Source organism: Ornithorhynchus anatinus, chromosome 4 (assembly GCF_004115215.2).
Source record: "Ornithorhynchus anatinus isolate Pmale09 chromosome 4, mOrnAna1.pri.v4, whole genome shotgun sequence".
Taxonomy (NCBI): domain Eukaryota; kingdom Metazoa; phylum Chordata; class Mammalia; order Monotremata; family Ornithorhynchidae; genus Ornithorhynchus; species Ornithorhynchus anatinus.
This window is the reverse complement of record NC_041731.1, coordinates 66,554,149-66,574,237: the sequence shown is the minus strand read 5'-3', so window position 1 is coordinate 66,574,237 and position 20,089 is coordinate 66,554,149. Positions and strand designations below refer to the sequence as shown.

At 44.6% G+C, this 20,089-nt stretch overlaps 1 protein-coding gene across 2 annotated transcripts in view; it reads left to right on the top strand.

Annotated features, from left to right (window-relative positions):
* Positions 1–368: 368 nt before the first annotated feature.
* Positions 369–20,089, top strand: part of LRP12 (LDL receptor related protein 12) — a 114,694-nt gene continuing 94,973 nt past the window's right edge. For both annotated transcript variants that reach the window (XM_029062913.2, XM_029062912.2), the window contains exon 1: positions 369–689. In XM_029062913.2, the coding sequence (XP_028918746.1) occupies positions 605–689 (85 nt within the window). In that variant the 5' untranslated portion in view covers positions 369–604. The remainder of the gene's footprint in view (positions 690–20,089) is intronic.

The following is a 20,089-nucleotide window of genomic DNA, read 5'->3' as shown; positions in this document are numbered from 1 at the left end:
CTCCTCCTCCTCCCCCCCAGCTCCCCTCTTCTCCCCCTCCTCCCCCCCCAGCTCCCCTCTTCTCCCCGGCTGCTCCCCCTCCTCCCTAGCTGCTCCCCTCCTCCCTCCCAGCTCCCTCCTCCTTCCCCAGCTGCTCCCCTCTTCCCTCCCAGCTCCCTTCTCCTTCCCCAGCTACTCCCCCTCCTCTCTCCCAGCTGCTCCCCCTCCTTCCCCAGCTGCTCCCCCTCCTCCCCCCCCAGCTCCCCTCTTCTCCCCGGCTGCTCCCCCTCCTCCCCCAGGCTCTCCCCTCCTCCTTCCCAGGGGCTCCCCCTCCTCCCCCAGCTGCTTTCCCTCCTCCCCGCGGCTCCCCCTCCTCCGTCGTAGCTGTCCCCTCCTAGCTCCCCCCCTCCTCCCCAGCTGCTCCTCCCCGCCGCTCGCCCTCCTCCCGCCGCGGTGCGCGCAGAGAGCAGAGCCGGGGCTCGGTCCTCCCCCCGTGTGCGTGTGCTTGTGTGTGTGCGCCCTCCCTCCCTCCCTCTGGTCCCTCTGGTCCCTCTGGTCCCTCCGGTCCCTCCGGTCCCTCCGTCCCTCCGTCCCTCCGTCCCTCCGTGGGTGCGGTGCGTGGGCGATGGCCGGTGTGTGCCCGGGCGTGGGGCGGCCGCCGCCGCGTTGGCGTTGGGCGCCGCTGTGGCTGTGTGTCGTCGGCGTGTGCGGTAAGTGTGGGCGGCCCGGGCTCCCGCCCCCTCCCTCCCTCCCTCCCTTCCTCCCTCCCTGGCTCCCTCCCTCCCGCACAAAAGCCCCGGGCCGCGGGAGGAGAGGAGAAGAGGGTGCGGACAAAAGGGTCGGGCTCGGCCGGGCCGGGCCGGGCCGGGCCGGAACGGAACGGGGGCAGCGGCGGAGGACCGTCCGGGCTTTGCAGAAGGGCGAGGCGGCCCCCGGATCCCCCCCCCCCCCCGGGTCCCCCCCCGCATCTCTCGCCCTTTGTAGGCCGTCGCTCCGACCCCCGGGGACACCAAGTTCGGGCGAGCCTGGGACGGGCCGGACCCCCAGAAATGGGACCTTTCTCCTCCTCCTCCTCCTCTTCTCCCTCCTCTTCTTTCTCTTCTTTCTCCTCCTCCTCTTCTTCTTCCTCCTCCTCTTCCTCTTCTTCCTCCTCCTCCTCTTCTTCCTCCTCCTTCTTCTTTCTCTTCCTCCTCCTTCTCTTCTTCTTCTTCCTCCTCCTTTTCTTCCTCCTCCTCCTCTTCTTCCTCCTCCTCCTTTTCTTCCTCCTCCTCCTCTTCTTCCTCCTCCTTCTCTTCTTCCTCCTCCTCCTCCTTCCTCCTCCTCCTCTTCTTCCTCCTCCTTTCTCCTCCTCCTCTTCTTCCTCCTTCTTCCTCCTCCTTCTCCTCCTTCTTCCTCCTCCTCTTCTTCCTCCTCCTCCTTTTCTTCTTCTTCCTCCTCTTCTTCCTCCTCTTCTTCCTCCTTTTCTTCCTCCTCCTTTTCTTCCTCCTCCTCTTCTTCCTCCTCCTCCTCTTTTTCTTCCCCCTCCTCCTCCTTCTCTTCTTCTTCCTCCTCTTCCTCCCACCCTCCTCCTCCTCTTTCTCCCCACACCCCCAGGCTCCCGCATCCCCAAACCGAGGAGCGGCTGCTCTCTTTAACCTGGGGCCCCTTAAAGCAGGGACCCGTTCGCTCTGGTGCACACCAGCACACACCCACACACACGCAGCCCTCCAGTGAACACATGTACACATTGACACATGAGCACATACATACATAAACACACTGATAGACATGGCCCTCCCCCTGCACACATACATACATAAACACACTGATAGACATGGCCCTCCCCCTGCACACATACATACATAATCATAATAATGTTGGTATTTAAGTGCTTACTACGTGCAGAGCACTGTTCTAAGGGGAGAGATTAGAATGGAGCACTGGGGGAGATACAAGGGCATCAGGTTGTCCCACCTGAGGCTCACAGTCTTCATCCCCATTTTACAATGAGGTCACTGAGGTACAGAGAAGTGAAGTGACTTGCCCACAGTCACACAGCTGACATGTGGCAGAGCAGGAATCGAACCCATGACCTCTGACTCCCAAGCCCGGGCTCTTTCCACTGAGCCACGCTGCTTCTCTAATAACCACGCTGATAGACATGGACCTCTGGTGAATGCACACACACACCCACCCCGACACACATGGCCCTTGGGCAAGCACATAATAATAATAATGGTGGTATTTGTTAGGCACTTACTATGTGCCATGCACTGTTCTAAGCACTGGGAGGATACAAGGTGATCAGGTTGTCCCACGTGGGGCTCACAGTCTTCATCCGCATTCCACAGATGAGGGAACTGAGCCCCAAAGCTGTGAAGTGACTTGCCCAAGGTCACACAGCTGGCAAGCCGCGGAGCTGGGATTAGAACCCACGATCTCGGACTCCCAAGCCCGGGCTCTTTCCACCAAACCACGCTGCACATATACGCACGCACACATAAGCAGCCCTTGGGTGAATACACACACACACATACGACCCTTGGATGAACACACACACACTGACACACATCCCTCGGGTGAACACACACATACACACCCACCAGCACCCAACCTTTGGGTGAACACACGTACACAAACACAGACACACACACACAGATCTTGGGTAGGAGAAGCAGCGTGACTCAAGTGGAAAGAGCCTGGGCTTGGAAATCAGAGGTCATGCGTTCTAATCCCAGCTCCGCCGCTTGGCAGCTGTGTGATTTTGGGCAAGTCACTTCACTTCTCTGGGCCTCAGTGACCTCATCTGGAAAATGGGGATGAAAACTGTGAGCCCCAAGTGGGACAACCTGATCATGGGACAACCTGATCTCCTTGTATCCCCTTCCCCTCCCCCGTGCTTGGAACAGTGCTTGGCATATAGTAGGCGCTTAACAAATACCAACATGATGAACAGACACGCATACACACACACACACCCCGCCCTCTGAATGCAGGCACGCAGGGCTCAAGAATAGTTTTCAGCTCTGCCTGTCTCCATGACTCATCCCCTCTGGTTCGACTTCATTTTTCGGTCTCTCACTCGGTGGGTGCCTTTGGGAGGCAGGGACCCCCTGGGACCTAGGAAGTTCAGGACACCCCCCAGTCCCACTTCTGGGCTGCTGACATCACCCGACATCACCCGTCGTCACTACTGATGTCGGCCCTCTGGGCTTCCAGTCCGTAAAACGAGAGCGGCTACCTGGGGAGATTCAGAGTCGGGTTTATCGAAAGAAATGCTGTCTGCCAAGGTGGGGGATAGGATCAGAGTGAAATGTTCTCAGAGATGCGAAATGTTCTCAGAGATGCGAAATGTTCTCAGAGATGCGGAAGTTTGGGGAAGTGAACACAGCCCAGCCAAGATGGGTTCATGTGCCGATTGTAACACTTCTGCAAATTGGGAAATGCTACCCCTTCCTTTTCCTTTTCAGAATGCCTGGAGTGCTTTGAGTTCCTTAGGGGATATAATTACCCAAATTAGGTGCTTTCTAATCAATCAGTCACTGGTATTTATTGGGCACCTACTCTGGGCAGAGCGCATGGGAGAGCACAGTACAATAGAATTAGCAGACCCATTCCCTACCCACAATGAGTTTACAGTCTAGAGGGGGAGACGAGCATTAATGTGAATAAATGTCATTTATAATTAAAACATCTAACGTGGCGGAAGATCAATTTTTAATTTCTCCGTTTTGAAATTCATGATCTCCCGGTTTCTCTGACTCTGGAAACACAAAAGATTTCGTAGGATTAATCAGTAGTATTATTTTATTGTGCACATACCGTGTAGAGCACCTGTACCAAGCCCTTGGGAGAGTAATGGAATTAGCTGACATGATTGTGTGTAACAAGGAACCTGAGAGAAGAACCAATAAAAACCTGAAGTTGGCTGAAATGTCTGTGCCTGGAATGAGATAACTGTTTACCGATTCACATCCAAAGTACGGCATTGCTAAGGAAGAATGGTAATCGTGCCTACCGACTCTCATACTGTAATAATAATAATGATAATTACGGTATTTGTTAAGCACTTACTATGTGCCAAACACTGTTCTAAGCACTGGGGTAGATACAAGGTATTCAGGTTGAACCACGTGGGGCTCACAATCCTAATCCCCATTTTCCAGATGAGGTAACTGAGGCCCAGAGAAGTGACTTGCCCAAAGTCACACAGCTGGTAACTGGCGGAGCCCGGGTTATAACCCAAAAACCTCTGACTCCCAAGCCCATGTTCTTTCCACTAAGCCACGCTTCTTCTCCCCAGTGCTTAGTACAGTGCTGTGCACACAGTAACCTCTCAGTAAATACCATCGAGGGATGGATAAATCAGTTTGAGACTTGGGGAACACTGGCAAGTCCTTTTGAATAACTGCAGTGTGCACAGTCCCTCGCCTGTTGTATTTTTTGTCCTAGTCATTTATCGTTCCTGGTTTTTGGAAGTGGCGCTGCCAGCATTATGGGTTTTGATGTATAAATGTGACTGAAAACATCCATCTGAAGCACCCGGTCTTTCCACGTGAAATTACGTTAGCAGCCTTCTGTCTGGACTTTGGTGCCTGGCCTGCAACCTCAGAAGTTAGTTCGGGTTTCGGCTGTGTCGTGGGTTGGACGGCTTTGCTTCTTCACTCAGAACGACTGTGGGCTGTTGGGTCTGCCCCTGGAATGGACTCTGGTGTCCACGATTGAGTCGGCTCTTCCAAGCCTGCTACAGAACCCAGTAGATCCAACTGGCTCCCTCTGCTTCTATGTTTTCATCCTTCGGCGTGGAAGTGGAGGAGGGATGGGAGAGATCAAGCTTTACTTTCCACATTAGGTGACCGACTGATTGAGTACTAAATCTTTAGGATTTTTTTTTTAAATTGAGTTTTGAAAACCCTATTGCTGTTATGCTTAGTGGAAGAGAAGTGTTTTTGCTGGGGAGATTGAAGGTTGCTTTTTCCAGACGCACTTTGATGGAACAGAGTGTATAGAGGGAAGCATTTTAACAACCGGTTTCTGATCATGCCAACCCATGACTTAGAGAACCACTTAAAACATTTGGGTCCCTGTCAAAGTACAAAGGTTGGCAGCGCTCAAGCAGTTTGGCCCCAGGACTTCAAATCGTGGGAAATTAGTGCCTTTATAACCTAGAGGTCCATTTGTTATTTCCTTAAAACAGAGCTGTGTCTTGAAAAAACTCCCCTAATATTTTGCTGGGTCAAATGGGCACTGGCTGTCATTTGCAGTTGTGTGTGTGTGTGTGTGTGTATGTGTATGTATTTTTATTTTTTTTTACAAAACATTCAGGTTAAAATAAATGACTCCCCAAACGAATTTCAACACTGTTTAAAGCAACCCGAACTCTTACTATAGTTGGAGTATAGATGGCCATACATAGGCATAATAATAATAATAATAATAATAATAATAATTTTGGTATTTGTTAGGCACTTATTGTGTGCCAAGCACTGTACTAAGCTCTGGGGTAAACACAAGCACAGTTTGTACAAAGATGTAAGCAAAGGCATGCAGAGTTCGACTCATTTAGCTAGAATGTTACTCTTTTACACCAGCTCTTCCCCAAGGGCCAGCTTTGTGCTAACTTTTTTGGAATTGAATTTTGATATCCGAATCAGATATGTGTCTGGTTTTCCTATTTATCTTCTCTGGCTCTTCTGGACTTTATGCCGCTATTCTAATTGTATCGTGGTGAGCGTGACCAACACGGATGCTAAAGTCTCGCTATTGAGAACTTTGTCCCATGCTTGATATCAAATATGTTCTATCACTGACTAATTAATTTTTCTTTTCCAGAAATTCAGTGTTGCAAGCTAGCATGCTACTCCCAGTGGCCAAAAGATTGAGTCAGAGAGGAAGGAGTGGGAATCTATTGGGTAACTTCTTCAAAAGGTTGACAGGGGAGAAACAAATTATGATAAGAGATTCCTTGTATTAGGTATGGTACTAGGCCCACTGAGTGTAGTGATGGAGGAGTTTCTTAGGAAGTCATACGTGTGTGTGTGTGTATGGGATGGGATGTGTATCTGCAGTACAGTGCTGTGCGCACAGTAAGCACTCGATGAATACCACTGATCGATTTAATTGGAACCCTGACACTTACAGTTAGTGGTAGCTCCAGAGATCATTTTCCTTTTCAAGAGATAAAGCAGCTTCATTGCGTTAAAGATTTTTACATTGTTCCAAAGCTTGCTAAGTATTTGGTAGCTACTAGGTTCTATATGCTAGTCAACCAAATGAAGCTTGAACTTTAAAGTGATTTTTTTCTTCCATTTCCCTGTGTAGAACTGAATCATTTTTCAGTCTATTGGAAAAGTAGCAACATTTTTAACAGCTTTCGGTTACATGCTGCCAGTGAGTGGGGATTTTTGGCTGAGATAAAGACTTTCCTGGTGCCTGCTGATATGTGATGTCAGTCATCTTTAAACTGGTTGTCAACCCACAACACTGTCCTGACTTTTCAAAACAATCCATGATCTGTTGCAAGTCTCTCTGTTTCCAGGGAGCAGTCATACAGTATTTTGTGCATAACATCAAAGGCCCGTGAAGCTGTCTGCATCCAAGTGAGGTAATTGAACTTGCTGGAAGATCAGAAACAAAGTGCTAACTTGGATCCAAGTTTCTCATGGCACAGTCGAGCATATTTACATGCAACCGAAAGTCCAGTTTTAGTCATTCATTTGGACTCCGATCTAAATTTGAGAAGCATCCAAGACAAAGATAGGTGGGAATACATAAGATAATGGAAAGCAGTATGTTCTCTAGAAATAGATTATCGAGTGTTGTAAATGAACAGTCCAGCATCATTTGCTTTTAGAGGGCTGATTCTGCACCAAGAAAAGCTTCAAAGGTGCCTAGGATTGGAAGAAATTTGAAAGAGCAGAATGATGTTCGTATAGCGTGGTGGAGCCCTGAAGAGTTGAATTGGAGAAAAACAGCCCAAGAGGGCTAGGGATAAGGGTGTGAATAACTGAAGCAAGTTACCAAAGACATTGAAGCGGGAGCCTAAATGGCAAGAGGTCTAGAGAGTGAGGCTAGAAAGTTTACAGGCTTGAATGAAAACAAAAAAGGTTAATCAAGAGAAATCAGAATCTTTTTGACAGGTAGGAAAATTATTTTATCAGATTTGGTGAAATGGGAAAGCTAGAAAGAGATGAGACATGATTAAAGCTTTTATGAGAGACTTAAGAAGGTTAAGAAAGGAGCAACAGCGCACTTGGTAGAAATTTTATAGGGTGGGAATTTAATAATAACCCTAATCTTTTATAAAGGGTTCTCAATCTTTAATGATTACAACCAAAAGTAGGAACTTACCAAGAAGCTTCAGGAGTACTATTAAATATATTTTGGAAACCATAATCAGTTTTCTTAAAATAGGGTAAATAATGTGAAATTAATAACTAACATGTTTCATAAAAGCCCCACTTGTCTCTTGAAAGTTTTTTTTTTTTTTAACTATAGCTCTGTCGGTTCAGTCGATTTACTGTATTTCTTTGCTTCTTGTCAGAATTAAAGAAATGGCCACTTTTCTATCATCAAATACTAGCTTTGTATTTTTAGACCATTAAATTGCTTCCTATGTTACTTTTTTAAAAAAAGGAGAATGGTTCTTTTTTTGTAGTTGTCAAGACACTCCAGGCTGAGACCCTCTAGAGCAGATGCTGAGTTTTCCTCAGTTTAGCATATCCCCAATTGTGTTGTTAGGATGCAACAAATAATACTAATAATAAATTTGGAGCCCAATTTCTACAGTAATGAACAGACCGACCAATGTCTATAGATAGTTCAGCTTTCTAGATGAGTTGGTTTGATGTGTTCAGCACTCAGAGGGGTTATTGGCCTGAATTTGATTCAACTGGAGGAAAATTTGGGTTATTTTTAAATGAGTAGTTTTCACTTTACAGGGAAACAACCTTATTTTTTTTTCATTTGGGAATATTTTGTGATTATTTTCAAGAGAAAGCTTGATGGCCATTTTTCCTTCAATTTTTTCTGACTTCATAAAATGTTTACATGACATATTCATCAATAAATCGGGGAAATTATGGCTTACCATCAGCGTTCTCTGGCCTTGGAAATGTTGGAGAGGGTTCGGGGGACTTTTTTAGTGGTAACTGTCTTGCAAGATATAGTTATATTTTCGGTGGTTGGGGGAATAAAATATTGTTAATCGACCGTGAGAAACAGCCCAGGGCAAACTGAAAAGCTGGCAGGGAGGAGCAGCTAATGAATGTTCTAGAATCAGCAGAGGAATCCTGGGGGAATTCCCTTCTGCATCTGATCCATTGAAGGTCTAAAGGACCTCTAAGAAAGAATAAAAGAAAATATGATTATAGTAGTCAATATCCTTGAGAGAGTGGGGCTCAGATGATGTGAGAATATCTTTGTTGGCACATTTCTTTCTTTTTTTCTTTTTTTTGTTTGGCCAACTCTGGTATTTTGTACTCTCCCAACCGCTTAATGTGGTGCTCTGCACACAGTAAGCACTCAATAAATACAATTCATTGATTTGTCAGGATGGTGCAGTAGAATGAGGATCCACTCTAGAGAGCCTCCTTCACTCCAGTGGTTTGCTTAAGGCCAGAGACGTATAAGACCAGTTGCATCCATTAGCCTCAGCAGCCCCATACTTCATTTTTCTGCATCCTCCAATAGGGACAGGCAACATCCAGTGGGAAGACATTAAAGCACAGTAGACATCTGTATAGGAGCCAGGAAACAAAAGGTTTGAGTCTCTTAGATTGTAAATACTCTCTTGCTGTTGAAGCAGGATCCTTACTTTGGCACCTGCAAGTTCAGGTTCTTCATGAAATGCTGATTTGTGTATCTGTGTGTGTGTGTGTGTGTGTGAGAGAGAGAGAGAGAGAGAGAGAGAGATTGCATGTGAAAAAAGTTATGACCAATGATCATCACCCTCAAATAAGCCCAGTCTAAAAGAAAAAAATCCCTTCCTTGACCCCACTGTCCTTTCCAGCTATCACCCTGTTTCTCTTATACCATGCCTGTCTGAACTCCTTGAATAAGTTGTTTTCCATTGCTTCCATTTCCTCTCCTCTAACTTCCTTCTAGACTCCCCTGAAATTGGGCTCCTACACTCCACTGAAACTCCTCTTCCCAAAGTCACCAATAACCTCATCCTTTCTAAATCAGATGGACTGTAATCCATCATAATTTACCTGGACCTCTCAGCTGCCTTTGACACTGTGGACCACCCCTTCACCTGGAGACACTTTCAAACCTTGGTTTGACTGACCCTGTCTCTCCCAATTCTCCTCCTCCTTCTTTTTTGCCAGTTTCTCTTCTGCTTCCCACCTCTAAGCAGTACAGATCCCTCAAGGCTCAGTTCCGGGTCCCCTTCTAAGCATCCATCAACACCCACTCATCTGCTCCCAAAGGCTCAGCTACCATTTCAACACTGATGGCTCACAAATCTCCATCCAGCCCTGACCTCTCCCCCCTCGGCAGTCTCACATTTTATCCTGCTTTTAGGACATCCCATTGCCACCTCCAACTCAACAGGTCCAAAAGTGAACTTTTCATCTTCTGTCCTCGACTTTCCTGTCAATGTAGGCAGCGTCACCATCCTTCTTCATTCTTCCTGTTCTGGCAACCCTGGCGTTATCCTTGACTCAATTTTCTCCTTCAAACAGCATATTCAGTCAGGAATTAAGTCTTGTAGGTTCTGTCTTCACAAAGTGTCTAGAGTTCACCCCTTTCTCTACATCCAGATGACAACTACCAAACTGTCACTTGTTCAGGCATTTTTCCTATCCCAACTCTACTACTGCAGCGCCCTCCTCACTAACCTCCCTGCACACGACCTCTCCCCTCTCCAGTCTGTACTTCACTCTGCTTCCCAGATCATTTTTCAAAGAAAATCATTCTTTGCTCATCGCTCCACTCCTCAAGTACCTCCTCAGGTGCTCCCAGTGGTTTCCGCATCAAGAAGACAGCCCTCACCATCGGATTCAAGGCCCTCAAGTCAGCTCTCTCCCCTTCACTTATCCTCGCTCCTTTCCCTCTACAACCCGCCCAAAAACTTAGAACCTCTAATATCAATCTACTTGTTATTCTTTCTTTCTTTCATTCAGTCGTATTTTTTGAGCACTTACTGTGTGCAGAGCATTTTACTAAGTGCTTGGAAAGTACAATTCAACAACAGAGACAATCCCTGCCCACAATGGGCTCACAGTCTAGAAGGGGAGAGACAGACATCAAAACAAGTAAAGAGGCATCAATAGCATCAATATAAACAAATAGAATTATAGATGAATACAAATCAGTAATAAACAGAATTATAAATATGTCCCTTCCTCTCACCATGCCGAACGTCTGCCCCTTGCTCAGGATCTCCCTCTTGACTGGAACTCCCTCCCTCAACATATTAGAGGAGCAGCATGGCTCAGTGGAAAGAGCCCGGGTTTGGGAGTCAGAGGTCATCGGTTCAAATCCCAGCTCAGCCGCTTGTCAGCTCTGTGACTTTTTGGGTGAGTCACTTCACTTCTCTGGGCCTCAGTTCCCTCATCTGTAAAATGGGGATTAACTGTGAGCCTCACGTGGGACACCTGATTACCCTGTATCTCCCCCAGCGCTTAGAACAGTGCTCTGCATATAGTAAGCGCTTAACAAATAACATTATTAGACTAGCACTTTCCACATTTACAAAGCCCATTCAAAATCATACCTTTTCCAGGAAGCCATCCTGGACTAAGCTCTCATTTCCCCACTTTATTTCCTTCCTACTGCCTCTCCCATGCATCCTAAGCACATAATTACATCGTCCTCATCTCTACAGACCTTATATACGTATCCTTACACTCAGTTGCTTCCCTCACCTGTAATTTATTTTAATGTCTGCCTTCCCTGTTAGACTATAAGATCTTTAAGAACTTGGGATCGTGTCTTCCACTTTCTCCCAAGTGCTTAATACAGTGGTTTGCACACAGCGCTCAGTAAATACCAGTGATCATTTGTGACTCTTGGGCGTAATGGCCATAGTTGCTGATCAGCACAGCGCACTTATTTCCTGTTCATTTTAGAAGGGCCTAGGGGCTGGGAGGTTCATGGAGATAGTCAAGCAAAGAATCTCTCAAAGTTTAAGCACTTACTGTATGACAGGCTGGCTATATATACTGGGTTAGATGCAAGCTAATCAGTTTGGACACAGTCCACGTCCCACATGGGGCTCACAGTCTTTATCCTCATTTTACAGATGAGATATCTGAGGCCAGAGAAGTGAACTGACTTGCCCAAGGTGACATAGCAGATGAGTGGCAGAGCCAGGATTAGAATCGAGGTCCTTTTTAATTCCCAGGCCCATATTCTGTCCACTAGACCATGCTGCTCCTCAATCAGTCATATTTATTGAGTGCTTACTATGTGCAGAGCACTATACTAAGCGCTTAGAGTACAGTACAATAGAATTAGCAGACATGTTCCCTGGGGAGGCAGATAAAATATGAATAAGTAATTTATGATGTATAATTTAATGATATGTACACAAGTGCTGTGGGGTTTGGGGTGGAGCGAATATCAAATGTCCAAAGGACACCGATTAAAGTGCATAGACGATGCGGAAGGGAGGGTGATCCGGGGAAAAGAGGGCTTAATCAGGGAAGGCCCTCTTGGAGGAGATGGAACCTTAGTAATGCTTAGAAGGTGGAATGAGTGGTGGTCTGCCATATATGGAGCGGGAGGGAGTTCCAGGCTAGGGGGATGATGTGGAAAAGGGGTTGGCGATGAGATAACAAGATCAGGGCACAGTGAGTAAGCTGGCGCTAGAGGAGCAGTGTGTGCAGGCCGGGTTGCAGTAAGAGATCACTGAGTAGGAGGGGGCAAAGTGATTGAGTGCTTTAAAGCCAATGGTAAGACGTTTCCCTTTGACGCAAAAATGGATGGGCAGCCATTGGAAGTTCTTGAGTGGGGAGATGTGAACTGGCTGTCTACCCCTTAAACACTCTGTAACTCATCCCATCCCCACAGCACTTATGCACATATCCTTATGTTGTATTTTCCTTCTCTCTGTAATTTATTTTAAATGTCTGTCTCCCCTTGTAGACTGTTAGTGCCTCATGAGTAGGGATCTAGTCTACCAATTCTATTGAGTTGTAATTTCCCAAGCACAGTGCTCTTTGCACATAGTAAACACTTAATAATTACCACTGATTGATTGAGTGATGGATTTGGGGCACTTTATCTGTATTTCCTTGAATTTCAACCTTACCATTAACGTATAATCTTTTTATACTGTTGTTTTCAGAATTGTTACTAGACTTTGTTCAACTTTGAGAGGATCCATTCTTACCTATATAAGAAATTTGCAATACGTAATCTATCATTTTCATTTTTTATTATGGTATTGCACCTTTATTAAATTTATGCTTTGTTGGATTTTTCTATAATAACATCCACATTCAGACTATTAGAATTATAACAATCACTCGGAAAACTGGGTAAAATATAATAGGTCACGAAGCTCGGAAACATAATCATTAAATCCTCAGTGCATATGCTACAACAACTGTAAGATAAGCAAAAATCAAGACTTTTCCTAATCACTTTTTTTTTGTAAAAAGAATATATTACATCAGTAAAGAATTCTCTTTTGTCTTAGCTTTTGGGAGTTGAAGGCTTGTTCCAACCTGCAGCTACAGCTGTATCTCCAACCCTCTTCTTTCCCTTTTGTTTCTTACTGTTTAAAGTGAGAGTAAAGGGAAGAGAGCCTCACCCACAGCTGGTGATGGTGGGTCTGCCTTTGGGATGGTGGAAATCCTGAAAACCAGATAAAGGGATAATAATAATCGGGTATTTGTTAAACACTTACTATGTGCCAACCACTGTACTAAGCACTGGGGTGAATAAAAGCAAATTGGACACAGTCCCTGTCCCATGTGGGGCACACAATCTCAATCCACATTTTACAGATGAAATAACTGAGGCATAGAAAAGTGAAGTGTTTTTCCCAGGGTCACACAGCAGGCACATGGCGAAACTGGGTTAGAACCCTTGATCTTCTGACTCCCAGGCCCACGCTCTATCCTCTACACCATGCTGCTTCTCCCAGCAGTATATTCATTCAGTCGTGTTTACTTAGCACTTACTGTGTGCGGAGCTCTATACTAAGAATGTAATACAACAATGAACAGATAAATTCCCTGTCTACAACGAGCTTACAATTTAGAGGACGAGCTTTCAGTCTGGAGGAGTATACAGAGTCCAGATACTCTATGAGGGTCTTTAGTCTTTGATGATCTCCCAGTTCTGAATAAATCAACACAGCACATTGGGTCAACTTGCTCCCCTTGAACCATTTCACTCTCTTACCCCTGTAATTATCTTGACCTCTTCTACAGGTCCCCTTTTATGCTTGTTCCAATAATTGAGATTCTCAGGCGGGTCTGTGGTGTGATTGGAATAGTCTTATAGAACACTATCGCACCCTCAGATCCATCTTGGAACAATTAAGCCCCATCCTACCCTTGACATTCTCATCATCTTTAATAATTGTGATATTTACTGAGCACTTTCAATGCATCAAGCACTGTACTGATTGTTGGGATAGCTACCGATACAATCAGGTCGGGCACAGACCTGAGTCCACAGTCTATGGGGGAACGAGAACAGGTAATTCACCTTTCTTCATTCATTCCGCCATATTTATTGTGTTTACCCAGTGCAAAGCACTGTATTAAATGCTTGGGAGAGTACAGTAGTAAATATAATATAAACAGACACATTCCCTGCCCACAGTGAGCTTTCTTGATATTGAGGATGATTTGGGTCCAGACTGGGCTGCTTAGAACACAGCCAACTGGAGTCTGTATGAGTTTTTGTGTTTGAGAACATCTGTTGCACAAGTGGAGACAAACAAACAAAACATGACACATTTTTCTGAGCCAGAAGTAACTTTGGATCCAAAGATAGAATAGCTTTATTGCTATTATAACAGACTTTTCATGAAAAGGAATTACAGCAGCCATAAAAAATATTATTTCAAGCTATCCAACAACCTTTCAAATTTCTGAAGCCAGCATATCTTTTGTGGGTGAATTTTAAGGGGAAATGATCTTAAAAAATAAGGTCTTATTTTGAAGGTAAATTTCAAAACATCCTTCATCCTTCTTCTGTATTTATTTTAAGTTCAATCATTTTCTCTCTTTCCTCTTCTTTCCCCAGCTCAAACTTTGGTTATATGTATTCTCGTGTTTATTAAAAGTCAAGATCTTAGTGCTGTAAAAAAAAAAAACCCAAACCTCTATCAAATATCACATCTGTGAACTAAATAGTATCCAGAAGAATGAAATCTAAAAAAGAAAGTTGAGGGGAAAAAAATCTTTCATTTCACCTATTAAATACCCAGGGTTTAACAAATCCCGGCATAGTTCACCAAACAAAAAATTCTACTGTTAGGGCTCTCTGCTTTTGTCTTTAAAGTCAGTGTTTGCACTCTCCTTTTTGTTTTAAAATCTACTACTGCTAATAACCCAAGACTTGCTTTCTTCTTCAGTTTTGATTTTTTTCCCCCACTCTAGTATATAGAAGCCTGTAAATAGTAATATCATTAAATTGTTCAGAGGAACACATTTATTTATGTATTCTGTCTTGAGATAATTTTTTTCTGTATTTTACTAGTAAAGTGAGAAGTTTTTTTAAAAAAATGCAGATTAGTCTCTATTAGCACTTCTTGTTATTTTTAGGAGGTAACAGAAGTTTGAGTATTTAAATTCTGCTGTTTTGGAAAAAAAAAATCTTCAGTGGTCCAGTTAATCATTTCATTAAGGATTGTGCCATACTTGTTTGTATCAGTCCACAAAGGAATCACAGGCTACCAGCTACCATTAGTGGTCTTGTGTCCTCGAAGTTGTCACTGACGGCACGTCTCCCCGGTGCACGGCTATCTGCAAACAGCAAATGTTGAATGACTCTTTGGAGGGTTTGGAGATGTTTAAAGTCTCTGGTAAGCTGGAAGAGTTTCGTAGAGGAGAGGAAGCACATCTAACACCCCCATCCAGATCTTACTTTGCATCCTCCAACACGGCTGTGTAGATTCATTCTGAACACGACCAGATCCACTCCACATTCCTCTCTCTTTATTCATCCCCCATCCCAGGCCCACAGCACTTGTGTTCATATCTCTACTTTATTTATATTGTCTATCTCCCCCTCTGGACTAAGCTCATTGTGGGCAGGAAGTGTGTTTATTGTTGTACTCTCCTCATCAGTTAGTACAGTGCTCTGCGCCCAGTAAGTACTCAGTAAACACAATTGACTGACTCACTCCTTTACCCTACTGGCGATGGTGAGCGGATCAGACAGGGCAGCCTAACTCTGACGTGGCCAGTGCCAGAGTGAAGAATTCTCAGAATTTTAATGACCTTTTCAGGGCAGCCCGATTTACTAAGCGACGATGGAAAGAACTAGGAACCTGGGAGTCCGAGGAACTGGGTTCTAATCCCAGCTCTGCCGCTTGTTTGCTGGGTGACCTTGGGCAAGTCACTTTGCTTCTCTGGGCCTCAGTTTTCTTATCTGTAAAATGGGGGAGGAAACACCGTCCTTCGTTCTCCTTAGTCTGGGAGCTCCACATCAGACAAGCAGGCTTATTTTGTATCTGTCCCAGGGCTTAGTACAGTGCTTGGACAATTGTTGTTGTTATCATTGCTATTCCAGGAACAGAAATGCAAATATTCTCCCATATAAAATGAATTTGGTAGGCAGTAGCACAGTAGTAAGAGTTCCATTGCAACAGAGCTGTTATGATATTGCTGCAGGCCTCCATTCGTGGGTTTTCACTGTTCTGGAGTTTAGTTGTTTTGGTCGTTTTGGAAGACACTGTGACACAGAGGTTGGTAAGGTCTGGGGGAATGTAGAAAATATCAGAAGAGCGTCCCTGCCACGCTTGGCTGCCGGAATCTGTACATACTTCAAGTCCCTCTGTTCTATTATGATTTAATGACCAAAATAAATACTAATTAGTTACCAAATAAAGTACTCAAGCCAATTATTTTTCAATGTTAAATTTTCTCCTCTGAATTTTGAGATGGCGAGCACCTAAGCATAAGTTTTCAGTGGAATCTTTACCTGAATTAAAAATATACTCCTGATAATAGAGTTGTCTGAAACCCAAGTTTAAACCTTTTCAAAAGAAAATGGAGGAGAGACAGAAAGTCAAACGGGTATTTATTGAGCACCAACTGTGTGCAGAGTGTTGGACTAAGCACTTGGGGGAGTACAATGTAACAGTTGGTAAACACAATCCCTGACCACAAAGAATTTACAGTTTAGAGGGGGAGACAGACATTAAAATACTTACATGTACGTAAGTGCTTTGGGGATGAGGGTGGGGTGAATAGCAAATGCTTGAAGGGTATCCATCCAAATGCATAGGTGATGCAGAAAGGAGGTGAATAGAGCACAGGTCTGGAGTTGGAAGGACCTGGGTTCTAGTGCCGGCTCCAACACTTGTCTTCTGGGAGACCTTGGGGAAGTCACTTCACTTCTCTGTGCCTCATTTCCCTCATCTGTAAAATGGGAATTAAGGCCGTGAGCCCCATGTGGGACAGGGACTGTGTCCAATCTGATTAGCGAGTATCTACCCCAATGCTTAGAACACTGCTTGATACATACTACCATCATCATCATCATTACTTAAGGATGATCTCTCGGAGATGTGATTTTAATAAGGCTTTGGATGTGGGGAGAGTGGTGGTCTGTCATATATGAAGGGGGAGGGAGTTCCAGGCCAGGAGGAGTATCTGGAAAAGGGGTTGGCAGCGAGATAGAAGAGATGAAGATAGAGTGAGTATTGGTGATAGAGGAGGGAAGCCTGCAGGTTGGGATGTAATAGGAAATCATCAAGGTTGGGATGTAATAGGAAATCATCAAGGAATCATCAAGTTTTTGGGAAAACTGATTGCTTTAAAGCCACTTATAAGGACTTGCTGTTTGAGCTGGATGGGTAACCACTGGGGATTCAGTCAATCAATGGGATTTATTGAATGCTAGCTATGTGCAGAACACTACTAAGTGCTTGGGAGAGAACAATACAGCAAGATTAGTTGACCCGTACCCTGCCCATATTGAGCTTACAGTCTAGACAGATGTTAATATGAATAAATAAGTAATTGATAATATATATTTTAAAGTTATGTAAATAAGTGCTGTGGGGATTCTTGAGGAATGGGGAGACTTGGACTGAACTTTTTTTAGAAAAATGATCCAGGCAGCAGCGTGAAGTGTGGATTGGTGAGGGAAGAAGTGGGAAATTAGGGAGTTCAACGAGGAGGCTGAGGCAGAAGTCAAGGTGGGATAGGATAAATGCTTGGGTCAGCATAATAGCAGTTTGGATGGACAGGAAAGGGCAGATTTTAGCATTATGTGAAGGTTGAACTGAAAGGATTTGGTGACATTGAATATATGGGTTGAATGAGAGAGATGAGTTGAGAATAATACCAAGGTTAGGAGTTTGTGAAACAAGGAGGGTAGTGGTGGTGTCTACAGTGATGGGAAAGTGGATGGGGGCCAGGGTTTGGGTGACAAGATGGCAAGTTGTGTTCCTCAGTTCTCTTTGCCAGTTTGGAAGTACCCTGCATTGCCTTTTTTTAAAAGTAACTGGAGAGTTTATAGAGTTAACCACAAGCTGAGAATAGTTTTTACTTTGACAAGCAAAACTTCCCCTTAATGATGTAGTCTTTAATACAGTCATAATCTCAAAAGTGCTTTCTCTAAGAAACTATGAAGTCAATTATTTGCACAGCATGAATTAGTATTATTTTAGCCAGTATTCCCTCGAAACCATGTCGATGTACAACCACATAGGGAATCTGCATAGGCCGCACACTGTAAGTCTCAGGCCGCACCTGCATTTTTTTTAATGGTATTTCAATGCTTACTATGTGTCAAGCACTCTTCTAAGATCTGGGGTAGATTCAAGTTAAGCAGATTGGACACCATCCCTCTTCCACTTGGAGCTCTCACAGTCTAAGAAGAAGGAAGAACAGGTATCGAATCCCCATTTTACAGGTGAGGAAACAGACACAGAGAAGTTGAGTGACTTGCCAAAGATCACACAGCAGGCTCGTTGCTCGTTGTGGGCAGGGAACGTGTCTACCAACTCAGTTATGTTGTACTCTCCCAAGCACGTAGTACGGTGCTGTACACACAGTATGCCCTCAGTAAATACCACTGATTTGATTAAAGGAGCAGAGCCAGAATTAGAACCAAGGTCCTTCTGACTTCCAAGGCTGTGCTCTAGCCATTAGGCCATGCTGCTTCCCCAACGGAGGCAAGACCTATGCTAGCAGGTCGACAAGGACCTGCTTCAGCCCTTCCTGGCTGCTTTTGTGTGTCCAAGTCCATATTTTCCAGTAGGGGTGAGACCTGCTGTATTTTCTGGCTTTAGCGATCTCTGGCCTGTAAGCCCAGGACATTCTGCTGGTTATATCTTTTTTTTTAATGGTATTTAAGTGATTACAATGTGCCAGGCACTGTACTAAGTGCTGGGGTAGATACAAGCAAATCAGGTTGGACACAGTCCATGTCCCGCAAGGGTCTCACGGTCTTAATCCCCATTTTACAGATGAGGGAACTGAGACCCAGAGATGTTAGGTGATCTGCCTACAACCACCATTGCACAGCAAACAAATGGTAGAGCTGGTATTAGAACCCAGGCCCTCCCGACTCCCAGTCCCATGCGCTGTCTACTTGGTCACGCTGCTTCCGTGCTGTCCCTTCCCATCTGGATTGAAGGTCTGGTCACACCTGTCACTCAACGGCCATGAGGTCAAACATTTTAGGGGAAATGTTGTTCTTAGCCATTCCTTTTTTATATTTTCCACCTCGAGTGAAATGTCTCAAGAAGTCATATAGTCTGTGTGAAGTGAGCAAACATTTAAAAGTACCAGCCTATATCAGAGTGTCACCACAGATCCTTGGTCTGGCATTTAATAATTTTGTCAGTGGCGTAGCAGATGTTAAGAGATTGCCTGATAAATTGGATTGTGCTGCCAACACCTTTCAAAATTGGAAAAGAATTCAAAGAGTGTGTCCGCCCTGAGAAATTTCATTTTTTATAAGAAAGTTTTTCTGAAGGAATATATCCTGTTCTAGCAGAGATGGCGTCGTCATTTAGCCAACAGTCTCCAACCAGGGTGATAGATGCCCCTGAGAACAATGATTTTTGTGTACAGAATGGGGCCGCTCCTGGGGCCCCTAGGGTGGTCATTCGAGGAGTCCAGCTGCTCTGATTTCTGTATTGCAGTGTGCTTGTAGGTCACAAACTGCACCCGAAAGGATTACACAAAGGTACCATGTCTTATTAATAAAACAAGTCTTTAGGTTTGTTGTTTTTTTTCCTGTGAAAAATGGACTCCACTCCTCAAATGTACCAATCTAGGCCAGGTCTTACAAGGCCTGTTGGGAAATGAGCCTAATTGACCCCAATTAGCCTGAGCTTAAGTGCTAAACAGTGCAAATTCTTCAGAACAAGGGTTTTCAACCATATTTGAAGAAGTTTATATTCTCATGGCTTCTTCACCTGAATTGCCACCTTCACATTGTTCAGTAGTCTTCCCTACCCTATCCTTGAGTCTTATCGATTCCTCTTAGCATCTCCCTTAGAAATACTCGCAGGAATCAAGTAGTCCTTCTGGACTAGTAGAGAGCAGCAGCAATAGCTACAGCAGGTGATGAAGAAAACTACTTTTGAGCTTCAGTACTTTCTTACATGATGCTGCTTTATCTGCGATTTCTGACGTTTCCATTTTCTGAGAACATCAGATATTCCCCCCCTCCATACTGTGCATGCATCTCTAGGGATAAGCATGCACCAGATGGATATATTTGTGTTAGAAAATAGGAAAGGAATTCAGAATCGGCATCTGCACTGGAAAGGTGGTGGTTTTTGCTTCTGGTTTGTTTTTTGGGTTGCTTTAATTCACAGAAAAAATATTGTTTAGCTCAAACTGGTATGAGATTAGCCTCCTAGAAGATTGCAAATTCCAACAGTGTTTTGGATTTCACTGTGTAGATGTCACGTGTTTTTGGAGCTAATCACAAGTGCTTAGTACTGTGCTCTCCTCACAGTAAGCACTCAGTAAAT